Source organism: Cetorhinus maximus, unplaced genomic scaffold, assembly GCF_964194155.1.
Source record: "Cetorhinus maximus unplaced genomic scaffold, sCetMax3.hap1.1 HAP1_SCAFFOLD_204, whole genome shotgun sequence".
In the NCBI taxonomy this organism is placed as follows: Eukaryota; Metazoa; Chordata; class Chondrichthyes; order Lamniformes; family Cetorhinidae; genus Cetorhinus; species Cetorhinus maximus.
The window spans coordinates 291,461-308,298 of record NW_027596181.1 but is presented as its reverse complement, the minus strand read 5'-3'; the positions used below and the strand labels follow the sequence as shown (position 1 = coordinate 308,298).

The window sequence follows — 16,838 nt, the reverse complement described above, 5'->3', positions numbered from 1 at the left end:
GCTAAAAGCTACTGCGGATGCTGGAAATCCAAAACAAAAACAGAATTACCTGGAAAAACTCAGCAGGTCTGGCAGCATCGGTTGAGAAGAAAACAGTTGCCGTTTCGCGTCCTCACGACCCTTCGGCAGAACTGAAGTATAGTTAGGAGAGAGATGAAATATAAGCTGGTCTAAGGTGGGGGGCGGGGTGAGAGAGAAGTTGAGGGTGGGGTGGTTGTGGGGATAAGCAAGCCGTGATAGGATCAGATAATCAAAAGATGTCACAGACAAAAGGATCAAAGAGGTGTTGAAGGTGGTGATATTATCTAAGAAAAGTGCTAATTAAGAATGGATGGCAGGACACTCAAGGTACAGCTCTAGTGGGGCATTTCTTGAAGAGAGGTGGCAGTCAATTAAACATAGAGATAAAAATAAAAGGCTAAAAGAGAGGGCACCTCTCTTCAAGAAATGCCCTCCCTGAAGAAGTACTGTTCTGTTCTCTGACAGGATTTCCGCCTGACTCTTCTGCACTGCTCACCTTCATTGCTTTCCATTTCTCTCCTGATGTTTGACAAGGTGTTTACTAAAACCCGCTTTCACAGCCTTATTTCCTTTCTCAGTGACTGTCTCCGTCTCCGACTCACCCCACGTGGATTTCAACTGAAATTCCATCCCTCTTGTTTCGAATCCACCCAGGATTACAGGTATCTCCGGGACATAAAACGTTTCTCGGACTGCTGTTCCCATCGCATTCTGAGATCCACACTCAGTGCCATGCGCCGCCATATGAACACACACGACCTCTCCCTCCAGCAGCACCGCCGCACCCTTTTTCAAACTGCGCGTGCCCCCAGTTTCATTTTATTCTTCGCCTCATCCATCGCCTCAACAAGAAACTTTTTCTCTTACTCTCAAGTGCTAAGGAACACAAGCTCCAACAACTCATCGACACCAACACCCATCTGGGACCATCCACCCCTGCTTGTCCCTCCGTCCCCACCCCATCTTCCAATCCCAGCCCCAGCCGCGTATTCACTATACCCCCTGACCTTCCCCTCTTCGATGCTGAACGTTCAGTGCTCAGCAAAGGACTTAGCTTAATACCCTTACGCCCTCATCTCAATGAATTTCGGGCTCGGCACGATGCTGAAATCTTCTTCTGCCGTCTTCGTCTCCGTGCTCACTTCTTTGGGCAGGAGTCCTCTCCCCGTTCAACGGATCCTTTTACCCACCTCCAATATTCTCCCTCCGCCTGGACCCCTCCCTCTGGATTCTTACCTTCTCTTGATCTTTTCATTGAGAACTGTCGGCGTGACATTAGCTGTCTCAATTTCTCTGCTCCTCTCACCCATTCTAATCTGTCTCTCTCTGAACTTACTGTACTCCGTTCTCTCAGGTCCAACCCCAACATTGTCATCAAACCCGCTGACAAGGGTGGTACTGTTGTTGTCTGGTGCACTGACCTCTACCTCGCGGAGGCTGAGCGTCAACTCGCAGACACTTCCTCCTACCTCTCCCTGGACCATGACCCCACCACAGAACATCAAGCCATTGTTTCCAGGATTGTCACTGACCTCATCTCCTCTGGAGATCTTCCTCCCACATTTCCAACTTGATAGTCGCCCAACCTCGGACGACCCGCTTCTACCACCTACCCAAAATCCACAAACAGATCTGTCCTGGCAGACCGATCGTGTCAGCCTGTTCCTGCCCCACGGAACTCATTTCTCGTTATCTTAACTCCCTTCTCTCTCCCCTTGTCCAGTCCCTTCCCACGTACATCCGTGATTCCTCTGACGTCTTACGTCACATCAACAATTTCCAGTTCCCTGGCCACAACCGCTTCCTCTTCACCATGGATGTCCAATCCCTCTACACCTCCATCCCCCACCAGGATGGTCTGAGGGCCCTTAGCTTCTTCCTTGAACAGAGGCCCGAACAATCCCCATCCGCCACTACTCTCCTCCATCTGGCTGAACTTGTTCTGACACTGAACAATTTCTCCTTTAACTCCTCTCACTTCTTCCAAATAAAAGTTGTGGCTATGGGTAACCGCATATGCCTGTCTCTTTATGGGGAATGTGGAACATTCCTTGTTTCAGTCCTACTCCTGCCCCCTCCCACAACTCTTTCTCCGTTACATCGATGATTACATCGGTGCTGCTTCATGCTCTCATCGGGACCTGGAAAAATTTATTAATTTTGCTTCTAATCTCCACCCCTCCATCATTTTCACATGGTCCATCTCTGACACTTATCTTCCCTTCCTTGACCGCTCTGTCTCAATTTCTGATGATAGACTGTCCACCAATATCCATTACAAGCCTACCGACTCCCACAGCTACCTCGACTACAGCTCCTCACACCCCGCTTCCTGTAAGGACTCCATTCCATTCTCTCAGTTCCTTCGCCTCCGTCGCATCTGTTCTGATGACGCTACCTTCAAAAACAGCTCCTCTGACATGTCCTCCTTCTTCCTTAACCTAGGTTTTCCACCCACGGTCGTTGACAGGGCCCTCAACCGTGTCTGGCCCATATCCCGCGCATCCGCCCTCATGCCTTCTCCTCCCTCCCAGAAACATGATAGAGTCCCCCTTGTCCTCAATTATCACCCCACCAGCCTCCGCATTCAAAGGATCATCCTCCGCCATTTCCGTCAACTCCAGCATGATGCCACCACCAAACCCATCTTCCCTTTACCCCCCCCTGGCGGCATTCCGTAGGGATCGTTCCCTCCGGGACACCCTGGTCCACTCCTCCATCACCCCCTACTCCTCAACTCCCACCTACGGCACCTCCCCTTGCTGACGCAGAAGATGCAACACCTACCCCTTCACTTCCTCTCTCCTCACCGTCCAAGGGCCCAAACACTCCTTTCAAGTGAAGCAGCATTTCACTTGCATTTCCCCTAACTTAGTCTACTGCATTCGTTGCTCCCAATGTGGTCTCCTCTACATTGGAGAGACCAAACGCAAACTGGGCGACCGCTGTGCAGAAGACCTGCGGTCTGTCTGCAAGAAAGACCCAAACCTCCCTGTCGCTTGCCATTTTAACACCCCACCCTGTTCTCTTGCCCACATGTCTGTCCTTGATTGCTGCATTGTTCCAGTGAAGTCCAACGCCAACTGGAGGAACAGCACCTCATCTTCCGAGTAGGCACTTTACAGCCTTCCGGGCTGAATATTGAATTCAACAACTTTAGATCTTAAACTCCCCCTCCCCCCATCCCCACCCCGTTTCTTCCCCCTCCCCCTTTTTTTTCAATAATTTATATAGATTCTTATTTTCCCACCCTTTTCCATTATTTTTAAATCTACAACTAATACTTTGTTAGTCTGTCCACCCCTCCCCCACTAGAGCTGTACCTTGAGTGTCCTGCCATCCATTCTTAATTAGCACTTTTCTTAGATAATATCACCACCTTCAACACCTCTTTGATCCTTTTGTCTGTGACATATTTTGATTATTGCTCCTATCACGGCTTGCTTATCCCTACAACCACCCCACCCTCAACTTCTCTCTCCCCCCGCCCCCCACCTTAAACCAGCTTATATTTCACCTCTCTCCTAACTATACTTCAGTTCTGCTGAAGGGTCGTGAGGACTCGAAACGGCAACTGTTTTCTTCTCCACCGATGCTGCCAGACCTGCTGAGTTTTTCCAGGTAATTATGTTTTTGTTTAAGATGTTCAAAGTGTTTATTGCTTGTTGAGTGTGATAATAAAGCATCAGGTTATTCTGCCCTGTTTGGCTGATGCTGTTCATCAGGTTTTCTGAGGGAATGAAGTGACGCCTCCATATATTAGGTGGCGGGTTGTTTCCCATGTCAGGAGGAAGTATAGAATGTGAAGGCATGGAATGAAAACCAGGTGTCAGAAAGCGGCACCTTGAAGGAAGCAAATAAGAATCCTCATATGAGTGTTTCATTAATTCCCGACATGTCGATCTGAATGAAGAGCAGCCTGGTGCGATTGGATAGCGGTGACGTGAAGTGTTTTTTGGGCACTTCTGTTGATTCGGTATCTGACTTCCTTTACAGCAGTGCAGTTTAATCGATTGGTCACCGATCTGAAAGCTTACATCTCCTCCTCTCTTCACAGATGCTGCCTGGCCAACTGAATATTCCCAGCATTCTCTTGATATGAGCTGGATTTTACAATATCAAACTGTGGTAATACATCTCCCCCCACTCTTTTTTTGATGATACTGCAGCAATATAGTGGTATAGAATTCACAACATTGGATTACAATGCTTGCTTGCAGGTTGTCACCGTGCCTTTTTTAGTGAAAGCGGCTGTCTTTTAAACTGAAGAGTCCAATTCACTCAGCAGTGCCTCTGTTTCTGCAATGTACGGCTTTAAAGTAATACGGTAAAGAAGTGGCCATTTTTCAGGAGGGAAGGAGCAAATCACGTGCGACCATAGGGAAGCACTATTGGATCAAAATTATCTATGAAGCGAATGTGGACCGTTGTGCACACATGTCGCGGCCTCTTGAATGTATCCCAAGGGAATTTGGCAGAGTCCGTGAAAGATAACCGCGTCTACATCTTTATTATCGTTGTCACAAAGTATTTTGATGTAGCTACTTTCAGTTATCTCGCCAGCATCAGCTGAAACTAGTCTGGCATGCTGAACCATGTAGGGAGCAGTTGAGGGCCTAGTATTTGAGAACAGTCAATGCGCTATGACACTGTCTGCCCCAGTGCTGATTACCACTGGATGCGCTGTGAATCGGCCTTGGATTCATTTCCTGTGCTGAAGCCATTCACATTCAAACTGCGATAATAATAGGTTCAGTACCACGAATGAAATCATTACTCAATAATGTTCAGTTATTAATATTCTACCCAGTTTAAATGGACAGAACCATTCAGATATGTGTTGGAGACGGGCTTACAAGAATGGGTGGTTCATTTTAGCAAATAAGAACGGTCGTAATGTCGCACCGTAACTTAATTAAAAAACGTCATTGAGTGCATTTGGACAAATAAGGATACCGAGCCGCTTAATTAAAGCATTAGTGCAACTGAACAGATGTTAGTTTTAATGACGATTTTAAAGGAGGAGAGATGGGTTTTGGGAGAGGATTCCAGAGTGAAGATCCCAGAGACCTGAAGGCAAGTCCAACAATAGTGTAGTGAAGAATTAATGGATGAACATGACGCCAGAATATGAGGAATAGAGAATTCTCAGAACATTGTAGAGAGGGAAGAGATCATAGACGATCGCAGAGGCAAGGCCATGGGTGGATTTGAATGCAGGAATGAAAATTCTAAAATAGAAACGTGTTTAGACTCCTACAGAAAGGTATTAATTAACTGGTTTATCTGCACTTTCCTGACATTTATTGGATTTTGAAATTAATATGATTGATATAGTTTGGCGAGTTGTGCCCAGGTGATTTAACATAAGAAGGGTGTGAAGCAGCACACTGCTTCCAAGATCTGAAGGGTCAGGAACCATCGCCCACAGATGAGAGGATATAAGGAATTTAGAACTGAAAGAAGAAGCAATCCCTTTGCTTGGAGAACGAGAGTTGGGTGACATTAGTGGGTAATCGCGTTGGGTATGTATTCGGGGTTGGGCAGATAAGTAATCCAGTTGCGTAGGCAGTTGGGCCGTTAGGGGTGTGGTGGTGGGGAAATCGAATTGGTCCGGTTGTCAGATCACGTAGGTGGATAATCAGGTTGGCCCGGCTGTAAGGTCGTGTAGTTGGATACACAGGTTGAGTGGGTAGTTGTGTCAACTAGGTGGGTAATTAGGTTCAGTGGGCAGTCCGCTCTCTAGTTGGGCATTCAGGTTGGGTGTGCAGTTGGGTCGCATAGGTGGGTAATCGGGTTGAGTGGGCAGCCGGATTGTGTAGGCAGTCCGATGGGCATTTGTAAGTTTGATTCAGGAGGGACGTTGAGTCAGGTGAGTAGCCAGGTTGGGTCAGTAGAAGGGTTGAGGAGTGCAATCGTGTTGGCAGGTAGTCAGTTTTGGAAAGAGCAGTCAGGTCGTGGGGAGGGCTGGGGGGTGGCGGGGAGGGGGTGGACTTGTTGGGAGGGAAGTAGCCGAATTGAAAGGTGTAGTCGGGGCGGAGAGAGGATAGTCAGGTGAGGTGGGCGATCAGTAGGGTGGGCAGTTGGTTCGGTACACAGTTAGGGTTGGGGGAGTTGTCAGGTTTTTCGGGGGGTCGTGGTGGTGGTGGTGAGTTTCAGCACTGGTTGTGGTGAGCAGTTCAGTTATGCTGCTTAGTCTATGATCTAGATTAAGTTTTTCCCAACGTAACATTCGCAGGGCAAGTATGCAGGCAAGTCCCCTGTATCTGACCCCCAAGTCTCTGACAGTGAGCTCAGCCTGAGAGATATTGACAGCGGATCCAGGTCAATGCAAAACAGCCAATCAGAAATTTAACCTTCCGAGGAAATTTCAGCCTGTGTGCACGTGTCAGGACATCCACAGTATTTGGGATGCGCAATAGCATATTAAATTAACTGCCGTGAACATTGAAAGTTTATGGGCCCTAGCTGTTATTAAACTGGCGCTTCTCATTGAAGTACCGGCCATACAAGGGAGTAAAGGCCAGTGCAGAGAGGTTTTACTCCAATGCAGAAACATGTTAATGGCTGTCCTCTGTGCACCCTGAGTGGCAAGTGCGCCGCTTTAGGAAGAAACAATTATAATCCCCATGGAATATCAGCAGACATAAAACACGTGACACAAAGTGGATCAGTGTTTTCTGATAATTTTAAAAAAAACAATATATTGTCGTGGAAGCAGAAAGGCCTCCAATCAAAACAGGAACATTGGCTGCAATTTAATTATAGTTAGAACAGGAAGAGTTGATTTCATTTTGCATTTTCAAAAATCTGTACCAGAATTATTGCCCAAGGAGATCTCACAATCTTCCTCAGCTCTTCCCTGAATTTAGTTTGCGTAGCTGCATAAATAAACGCGTTTGTGCAGGAACTCAAATACATGAGCATTTGTCTGGTTTGAGTGGCGATATATGCAGGAGCTGTATAATCCGGTAGTAAATGAATGACAAGACCACTGACTAACGTACAAACGATTGCTGTCAGCCACAATAATATAAAAGTACCCGATACAGTGAACAGTAATATAATCGATTTCCATCGGTTCTGTATTTCTGGATCACTCTGATTCTCGCTGCTGTGACCCCGGAGCTCCTTACGGGCTCGACTGGCTATTAAAATCTGTCCGACTGTCAAACAATTAAACAGTAATATCAAAGTGAAAGGAATCCAGGGCAATAAAATACTTTGTAGCCAAATGAATATGGCACCAAAAGTAGATGTATAAAATTCCTGGCTTGGTTGGAAACCCCAGTCAACGTTGTTAATTGTTCGCTTCGGTTCAAATGCAAACCAGTTTGGAATGTTGTGTAAAAGTGAGAGGAGACAGATTGTTGTTAGAACTGTAGCCGCAGTTCTCACTGTGCAATACCTTGTCTTAAACTTGTGGTTAAATATAGACACAAACCTGTCAAGTGTGAAGGAGACTGTAAACCACACCGATAAATACAGGTTGGTATTAATTGAGTACATTATGAACTTGCAAATGGCTGTATAGAACATGATTATATGTGGAAAGTGCTTACTCAGGACTTTACGCACGAGAACATTATTGAGCATGACCAGTAAATCAGCTATTGCCATGGACACCATATAGAAAGAAATACATTTTGAAGGGCCGCAATTTCCTCTGGAGAGAATCACGATTATCATCAGGTTCGCTGTGGGAAAATGGAGAGAAAGTAGATAAAGTGGACACTCAGGTACTTTACACAGAATAATATGGGAAATTACGTGCATTTCTAGCCAGCGTTATATACACGTATACGATTAATAATGGCTAGTGTTGATGAAATTCGCAAAATAAATATTGAGATTAAACAGTTTCAAGGGCTTTATTTTTATGACTGCCCCCAGCTGAAGCAGGAACAGGAACGGAAACTGATTGGGAAGTATAACAGGCTGGGAGATTGGATTTCAGTATAAGGTCAGAACAAGCAGGCGTCTAAAAAGTTCAATTCTTTTTCAGCTGAAGGGCCGCAGTCCCAGGGGTTCTCGCTGAAGATGTGTGTGGGAGCAATCTTCGAAAACTATAACTTGAGAAAAGCTATGAGCCACCCAGTCACGCCGAAGAGCTGAGATTTTTTTTTTCTTTTACCCAGAGCTGAACATACTTGATACGAGAGGGTTACTGAATGATGGAGTGACAGTGCGTCTGGGAAAACTCCGCCATCAGAACTCTTGTGACCCGAGTGAAAGGGGTTCCAAAGAAGAAGGCCTTATTGATGATAATCATTTTCGTGAAACCGGATTGGGATCCAGTGGGTGATGGAGGCCACCTGAGAAATAGACACTGCGTTAAGGACAGTGGCTGATCAACGCTGAAGCAAGACGGAATTGTGAGAGACTTTAGGACCGAACACAGTGCCGACTATGTGCTGAGGGCTAGCTGAGAAATGCGTGAGACTTATCATTGTTATATCAGCTACATCAATTATAATACATACTATTTTACCCAATACAATTAGCATTTAATTATATATTTGTTGACTTTGGTTTGAATTTTTTTTTAAGATAATGCTATAAAAAGTGAAAACTTAACCATTATTTTCTTCCACCTGGGACCTTTGGGAAGTTACGTTCTTTCAGGAAATTGATCCTGAAGTGAACAGTAACACTGTCTATATGGACTGGGTCTCTGTCGACCTCCCGGTAAATCTCTGACTGATGTTTTCATAGTGCTGAGAGTAGAGTCACTCGAATTCAGTCTGGAGGATGGTAACGGAGAGCAGCCCCAAACTCCACCCAGTCGCACTGCCCCTATGCATTGATAGCTCAACTGGGACTATTGTTGACTTCGGAAAATTGAGTAAAAATGGCTGAATAGGATCAGCCGTCTGTTGTACATAACACCCGATTTCCTTTGAAAGACCATCGCCCCATCTCTGGATTGAGGCTCAATGGAACTCAACAGCGCAAATCACCGCGAGTACCTTGCAGAGACAGGCCAGTTGCCTATATAAGCTTCGTGAAGGGAAAATGGGATACTTCCATAACTTGTTCAATTTCAAAGTCAAATAGTAAACACATGTCCTTAACTACAACATTCCTGTTATCAAGCCATGACCCTTTGATACACCGAGTGAATTTCATAAATTGCCACTGAGGCTCCATCTTTCACTAAAAATTATTTTAAAGTCGGCTCCTTCTGATTAGTTGGAGATGGGAATCTCGGGAAGGGCACCAGGTCCCACCGGTGTTCAATATGAGTCCTAATCCATTGCAGGAAGTAATAAATTCAAATAAAACTTTCATCTGAAGAAAAAAAACTATCCGAAGTAATTCAAAACGTTGCCCTTTGTCTATTTACAGTCGCCCTGAAGGACCCGTTCAGGATATGAGCGGGGGCGGGTAGAACCACAAAGATTCTTTGCGAGGGAGGAATGAGGAGCAAGTCCATAATAATCCATTTAACTCATCCAGCTCGGCAATAAGCAGTGTTCCCTTCAGCACATACAATTAAATTATAAAGCCCACCCTACCAGATATTCCCTTCAACCGTTCTAGCCCACTTATTTATAATGTTCCCTTCAGGCCATTTAGCCCATTTGCCCACAGTTTTCCATTCAATCCATCTAAATTTATCATTCGCCATGATTCCTTCTGCAATAATTACCTGGGATAAGGCCCCTGAATTTCCAGTGGTTTTCATGGTTGCCGGATTAATACTGACTGTAATTGCATTAACTGGCTCAAGATAAGCAGGCAATGAACCACTCCCTACACCCTATTCTCCTTCCTCCTCCTCCCAATCCTTTGTCATCGAGTCCCTAGCTGGTAACAGACGACACAAGGACCCTCTGACACCTCATCTCACCCACTGAATGATCGGCCTCGAGGCCAAATCAGGTTGTCGTTTCCCGATGAGTTCTGCCGGCATCTTCACACTGCACTCATAGAAATCACAGAAAGTTTACAGCACAGAAAGGGGCCAATTCGGCCATCGTGTCTGCGCCGGCCGAAAAACGAGCTACCTCGTTCAATGCGACTTTCCAACCCCTCCGTGACGGTGTACCGGTGTGCGGCCACCTCTGGTGGCTCTGGCTTGTCTTAAAATTGGTCGTATAATTCGGGGGAGTTGCAAGTGCAGGGAACTGAAACATGTTTCCGCCTGGTTCTCAGTCAAGGACTTTAGGCGATTAGAGCAAGTTAGGAAAACAGTAAATGACAGAACATATATCAGGTCAACAGCCGTTGTGATTTATGTAATTATCTCAGTAACAGACGTACAGCAAAGCGGCTTCACGGTGGGGAGAGCTCACTGTTATTTTGCCGCTGCTAGGTGGCATCGTAACAAGATTGTTCGAGAGAAGTTGGAATTTCAACAAGCTATACGGGAAAGCATTGGCTACTCAGCGACCTTGTTTACGCGTCGCTTACAAGTAGCTCAGCAATAAGGTAGACGTTGCTCGGTCCGGTATTTTGTTTCGTTCCGGGCGTATTTCAAAGTAATTTAACAACACATTAGGAGTACGTCGTGCAGTATTTTTTCAAAAAGACATGTGGAAGCAGCAAATGCTTTTTTTGCCTCGCCAGCAGCTGACTGAATGTAAAGGAATTTTCTCATGAATAGGCTTTGCTGAAAAAGGCATTGGAAATAAAATGGGTTCCGGCAGCTGCACAGTCATAAACAGGGCCACAGTAAAATTCAGGGAAAAAGCAACTCAAATTTAAGTATTGAAAAATAGTAAAAATGTTCCTACTGGGGAATGTGGGCAGTAAAAATGGTTTCCGTCAATTATGGAAAGTCAAAGTTGGAAGCCCATTTTCTGTTCCTTCAAAATTTCACCGCCAATTCATTTAAAAGTAAATTCATTGCTTAACAGCGCAGTTAAGCGGAACTCCAATTGTCTCAATAACAGGCGACAGTTACAGTTGAGAATAATTCCACAGATGAAACGATGCACCAGGAGGTGAATTAATGGAGCAGGTAGGTAGGGAGTCAGGGAATAAAAGGAATAGCTGTAAACCCCCAGGAAGTTTTATCTCTGAATGAAAAGGAAGGTGCTGAAAGGTGAGGTGATTTCATTCTAATAAAGTGGGACACATGAAGGCAGTGTGTTGGAAATTGCAGGAAAAACCTGTTGGAATTACTGGGGGGGGGGGTGGGGGGGGTGCGGGGGGCAGAAATGTTCTGGACGTAAACGCACTGTGAATATTGATGTTCAGGCACAGGAGGAAAAAAACCCTGGTTTGTGTACAAGTAAAACCAGGAGAATGAGTGACAGGTAAAGAAGTTGGAATGTATGCAAAATTTACCCAAGAGAATTATGAAGAGCAGTTTGTAAAAATGTTTAAAGATTTTGTGTGTGAAGGGAATGTCTTTCCATGTGTACATGGTGGAGTAGGTAAAGATGTTAAAATTTCAGGAGAGACAGCGGCTAGTAAATCATTACTGTTGTGGGATAGTGATGTTTGTTTTTCATACAGAGAATTGCAGGAAGAGGTGATATTGAGTGAGGTTCTTGGGGATGCTAAACATATTCCATTGTGGAAGGTAAATTTAAAAACTAAGTGAAAAACTAGCGAAGTGATTGTTGGGGTGGTGGAAAAAATGCCCATTGCAGAGGTTCAATTTATTTTGGTTAATGAGTCGCTGGATCACCAATGTGGCATTTGAGAAGCGTGTAGAAACGTTTTAAACAGATGTGTTACAAGAGCAGCATCCTGGATTGTTTCCAGAATAAGTGATAACGAGATGACAGGCACATAGTTTGAAGCAAGAGAAACCAGGTGGACAGGCAGTTCAAAGGTAGGAAGAGGGTATTGAAATCCAATTAGCATCCAATGTGTCTGATATTATTGTTCAGAAAGACACAACAGAATATAATTCTGCTGAAAGGTTTAACTCAAGGCAGTTAATTGAGATGCAGCAAAAGGATTTGGGATTAAAATACTTATATCAGACGGTTTATTCAGAAAGAGAGGCAAATGCATCCAAGAGTGTTATTCCTTTACAGTTGATATTTGAAATGCGAAATTGGAGGCTGGACCATGTCTCAGCAAATGAAAACTGCTGAGAGACACATCACATTGTCATCCCATTAGGATATAGAAATCAGATTCAGAGCATTGTTCATTAAATTCCAATGTGGAGGCACTTCGGAATTAGGAAGACACAGGCAACAATGCAGAAATGTTTTTATTGGCCAGGATTGCATAGGTTTGTCGTCACCTTCTGTAAACTTGTCACAGATGTCAGGTGATAGGGAAACCACAAACTGTGATTAATCGGTACCGTTAATCCTAATACCAACATTTGATTAGCCTTTGATGAGAGCTATGATTGATTGTGTAGCTCCCTTTCATAATATTAAAGTGGAAATCAGGATTTACTGACAATGATGGATGTGTCTACCAGGCTTCCTGAAGCGATATCTTAAAAAAATATATATAACGAAGGAGACTGTGGAAGGGTTGACTATTTTTTTTTTACGAGATATGGTTTATCTCAGGAAAAACAATCAGATCAGGTTTCAAATTTAATGTCACAGCTGTTTAAGGGCGGAAGTAACAGTTTAGGGAAAATAACACTTTAAGTCAACAGCTTATCAACAAGGAGCTTTGGAAGGATTGCATCAAACTATTAAAAACTATGGTGAGAGCGTTCTGTCACCTCTTCCAAAGAGGTGGGAAGACGACGAAATTAGTTTTTAGTTGTGGTAGATTATGAAGAAGAAGTAGAAATGCAGGACTCTGAAATTGATTTACCTGTATTCAAAATAGATAAAGAGGGAATACTTGAGTACTTAAATGTAATATTGAATTGCCTTCCAAAATCTATCAAAGTGGTTTGGGTAAGCTATTGCAGTCAAAAATGCTTATTTGTGGGAATGCATTGGGGAGGAAAGATTTAGCTGTGCAAGATGCCCCTGTAAGAGTTTCATCTTCGATAAGGCAACATTCTTATGGATTAAATTCAGCAAGTGATCACAAGCACAGAAATAAATTGACTTCATGCTTCAAAATTATATCATTAAGTCTAGTTGCAGTAACTTGAGTTCACCCATTGTCCTGGCACCAAAACCAGGTGGAACACAAAGGTTTTGTGTGAACAATCAAAAGGTGAATGCGGTGACAAAATAGGATTCAAATCTAATAGAACGGTTGGAGATTGCATTGAAAAAGTGGGGCAAACAACATTTATCGCAAATATTGACTTGCTAAAAGCATATTGACAAGTACCATTATCGGAGAGAGCAAAGGAAAAATCGGGTTTTGTGACGACAAATGGACTATAACAGTTTAAAATCATGCCATTTGGTAAGAAGAATGCACTTGTGACACATCACAGGATGACAAACAAAGTAGTTGCAGATCAATGCAATTATGCTGTTTATGTTGATGAACGAATCATTTATAGTCAGGCGTGGGAGGAGAATTTACAGCATCTGGAAGAATTATTTATTCGATTACAAGAAGCTAATTTGACGATGAACTTGTCTAAAAGTGAATTTGCAACATTGTAAGTTATGTATTTAAGCCATACAATTGGAGATGGAAAGGTGGCTCCAAGAGGTGTGAAATTCATGGCTATCATGGATTTCCCCGTGCTACAACAAAATGGGAAGTTTTGAGATTTCTGGGCATGAGCTGGTGTTACTGGAAGTTTGTACCACATTTAAGCCGTGTGCTTGCTTCACTAACTGAAGTAGTAAAAAAGAATGAGAATTTGCAACGTACACTGGAGTTTCAGAAGCCATTTGATAGTTTGAAAACTGTATTAAATGCGACGCCAGATCTGGCAGCACCCAATTACGCCAAGCAATTGAAGTTGGCCGTTGAGGAAGTGATGTATGCATTGACGTTTGACTGTTATAAGAAGATGACATTGAAATTGAAAAATCGAGAAGGTATTTTTTCAGGAAAGTCGAATGCACAACAGAGAAGATATTCAAGGTGTTTATTTTTTGTTTACTAATAAAGCACCAGGTGGTTTTGCCCATTCTGGCTGAATCTGTTCCTCATGTTTCCTGAGGGACTGAAGTGACACCTCCATAAATTTGGCAGTGTGTTGTTTCTCCTGTCAGGAGGAAGTGTAGAGCGTGAAGACATACAATGAAAACCAGGCGTCAGAAAGCGTCTCCTAGCAAGAAGCAAATAACAAGCAGCATATAAATATTTTATTGATCCCCGTCAAGTCCATCTGAATGAAGGTCAATCTGTCGGGATTGGACAGGGCTGAGGTGAAGGTTATTTTGGACACTCCCTCTGATTCGGTATCTGACTTACTTTACAACAGAGCAGTTTATTCGATTGGCCAGCGATCTAAAAGGTTACATCTCCTGCTCTCGTCACCGATGTTGACTGACCTGCTGAGTATTTCCAGCATTCTCTTGATATTACCTGGATGCTTGATTGTTAAAATGAGTTAATACAACTTCCCCTCTCTTTCTTAAGATCATTCTGCAGCAATATAGTGATCTACAATTCAAAGCTTTGTATTTCAATGCTTGCTTGCAGGTTGTCACCGCGGCTTATTTAGTGAAAGCGCCTGTCAATTAAAATGAAGATCCCAATTGTGAATCTCAGCAGTGCCTCTGTCTGTTTCTGCAACGTGTGGCTTTAAATTAATCCGGAAAAGAAGCGGGCATTTTCAATGCGGGAAGAAGCAAATCACGTGCGATTATAAGGAACCACGATTGGATCAAAATCATCTATGAAGCAAGCGGGAACCGTTGTGCTAACTTGCCGCGATCTCTTGAGTGTGTCTCAATAGTAATGGCGGGGTCCGGGAATGATAATCGCTTCGACGTTTTTTCTTGTCGTTGTCATAAAGCATTTCGCAGTTGCCACTTTCGGTTATCTCTCCAGCATAAGCTGAAACTGGTCTGACATGGTGAACCCTGTAGGGAGCAATTGATGGCCTAGTAGTTGAGAACAGTCACTGCGCTATGACAATCTCTGCCCCAGTGCTGGTTACCAATGAATACCCTGTGAACCGGGCTTAGAACCTATTCCTGTGCTGAAACCGTAAACTGTGATGATCAGAGGTTCAGTGTCACTAATGGAATCAACACTCAATAATATTCAGTAATTTATGCTCCATCCACGTTAAATGGACAGGACCATTCAGGCATGTATTGGGGACGGACTGGCAAGAACGGATAGTTCATTTTAGCAAATAACAACTTTCATTGATATCACGGTGTTAACTTGATAACATAGTGTCGTTGGGCTTACAAATGTTGTATTTGGATAAATAAGGAGACTGAGACAGATATTTAAATCACTAGGAAAAGAGGCCAGATGTTAGTTTTAATGACGACTTTAAAGGGGGAGAAATAGATTTTGGGAGAAGATTCCAGAGATTACATCATAGAGATCTGAAAGAAAATCCAACAATTGTCCAGTGAAGGAATTAGGAGATGAGCAAGACGCCGGAATATGAGGAATACATAATTTTCAGAAGGCTTTAGAGAAGGAGATCGCAGACGATGGTAGAGACAAGGGTAAGGATGGGATTGATACGAGAATGAACATTTTTAAATGGAGGGGTTGCCCATACCAGAGTACATGTTCAGCGAGCGCTAGTGTTGTGTGATTGGGGCTCAGTGCCAGTTGCATTCTGGCCATCAGGGCTTTCTCTGATATTGCTTTTCTGGATAGTGGACGGTAGAAGGCCGGCAGGGTAACAATGCATAAGCCAAGTCTGGAGTGACATCAACTTGGCGGGTGAGGTTAGCAGCAAAAAAGGCGGAGCTGCGCGACATTGTGTAATCGATGCGATCGGGGTGATACGTGGTCAGACGCTCATATCCTGCATGCGTGTGATCTGTGACTTTGACAAGCACCTATTCAGTGTTGTCGCACTGGATTCCAATGTGAAGTTCGACTTTTGAAGGATCTCAACATGAATGAGAACATGGCAGAGTGACGCTCAAAGTAAGCAGCTAATGACAGGCTATTCAAAACCAGTATAATTATATCGCTATTGAAGCATAAATGCTTTAATCAGGTTCGAGAGCATTGGAATGAATGTTTCTCTTATTGAGAACGCACTCCGTGCAATTTTATTTAAAATACATTTAGAGGCAGAAATTGCAGCGGCAGGTAATGATTTTATTTGGCGGTGGAGGCGGGTTGCAGGGCGGCGGGTGCAAACCGTGGGCAGATACAAATCTTGCATTTTTCACTAACTGAAATACTACGACTACATTTTTACACGTTGTTCTCACTCCCACTATATAACAATTCCTATAAGTTTGATTTACACAATTCTGTAATTGTTAAATTTCAATTTCATATCGTGAGAATATAATTTGCTTATTCTTATTCAATGTTGATAATTTCCCCTACTGAACAAGATTTTTTTACCAATCGGCCAAAAGTATTAGGCCCTTAACTTGTTGTCTAATAGATAAATTCAATCTAGGTCAACATAATTGAAATTCTAACATTTGTTTATTTATAAACCTTGCTATTCACCTTTATCATTGCTGCCAATTGAGAGGATGATTTATGACAAATGATTATATTTCTAGACGGTATCAAACGAGTAAACGTTTTTGAAGTTTATTAATCAGTGTGCAATAACATATCTTTAAATAACTTCCATAAAACTTCATCCTGAAACTGATGCTTACTGCAGGGTCAGTACTGGCCTGACAGCCTCGTGTTGTTGCAAATTGACATATTCTTCGCTACTTAGTATATAATGGCTAAAGATAGCAGCTACTACAATATAAAGAGAAAACAAGAGGATACAATGTGGAGAAACTTCATGACAATCTTATCAATTATAATCGAGAAGGTCTTCCAGTCTGCGTCTTTATGAGAAG

The 16,838-nt window shown here is 43.4% G+C and overlaps 1 protein-coding gene across 1 annotated transcript in view; it reads right to left on the bottom strand.

The window, feature by feature from the left end:
• Nucleotides 1-16,838, bottom strand: part of LOC144673028 (uncharacterized) — a 135,664-nt gene that overhangs the window by 17,900 nt on the left and 100,926 nt on the right. The window contains 2 exon segments of the mRNA XM_078535025.1: nucleotides 7,065-7,187; nucleotides 14,746-14,903. Of these exon segments, the coding sequence (XP_078391151.1) occupies nucleotides 7,065-7,187; nucleotides 14,746-14,903 (281 nt within the window).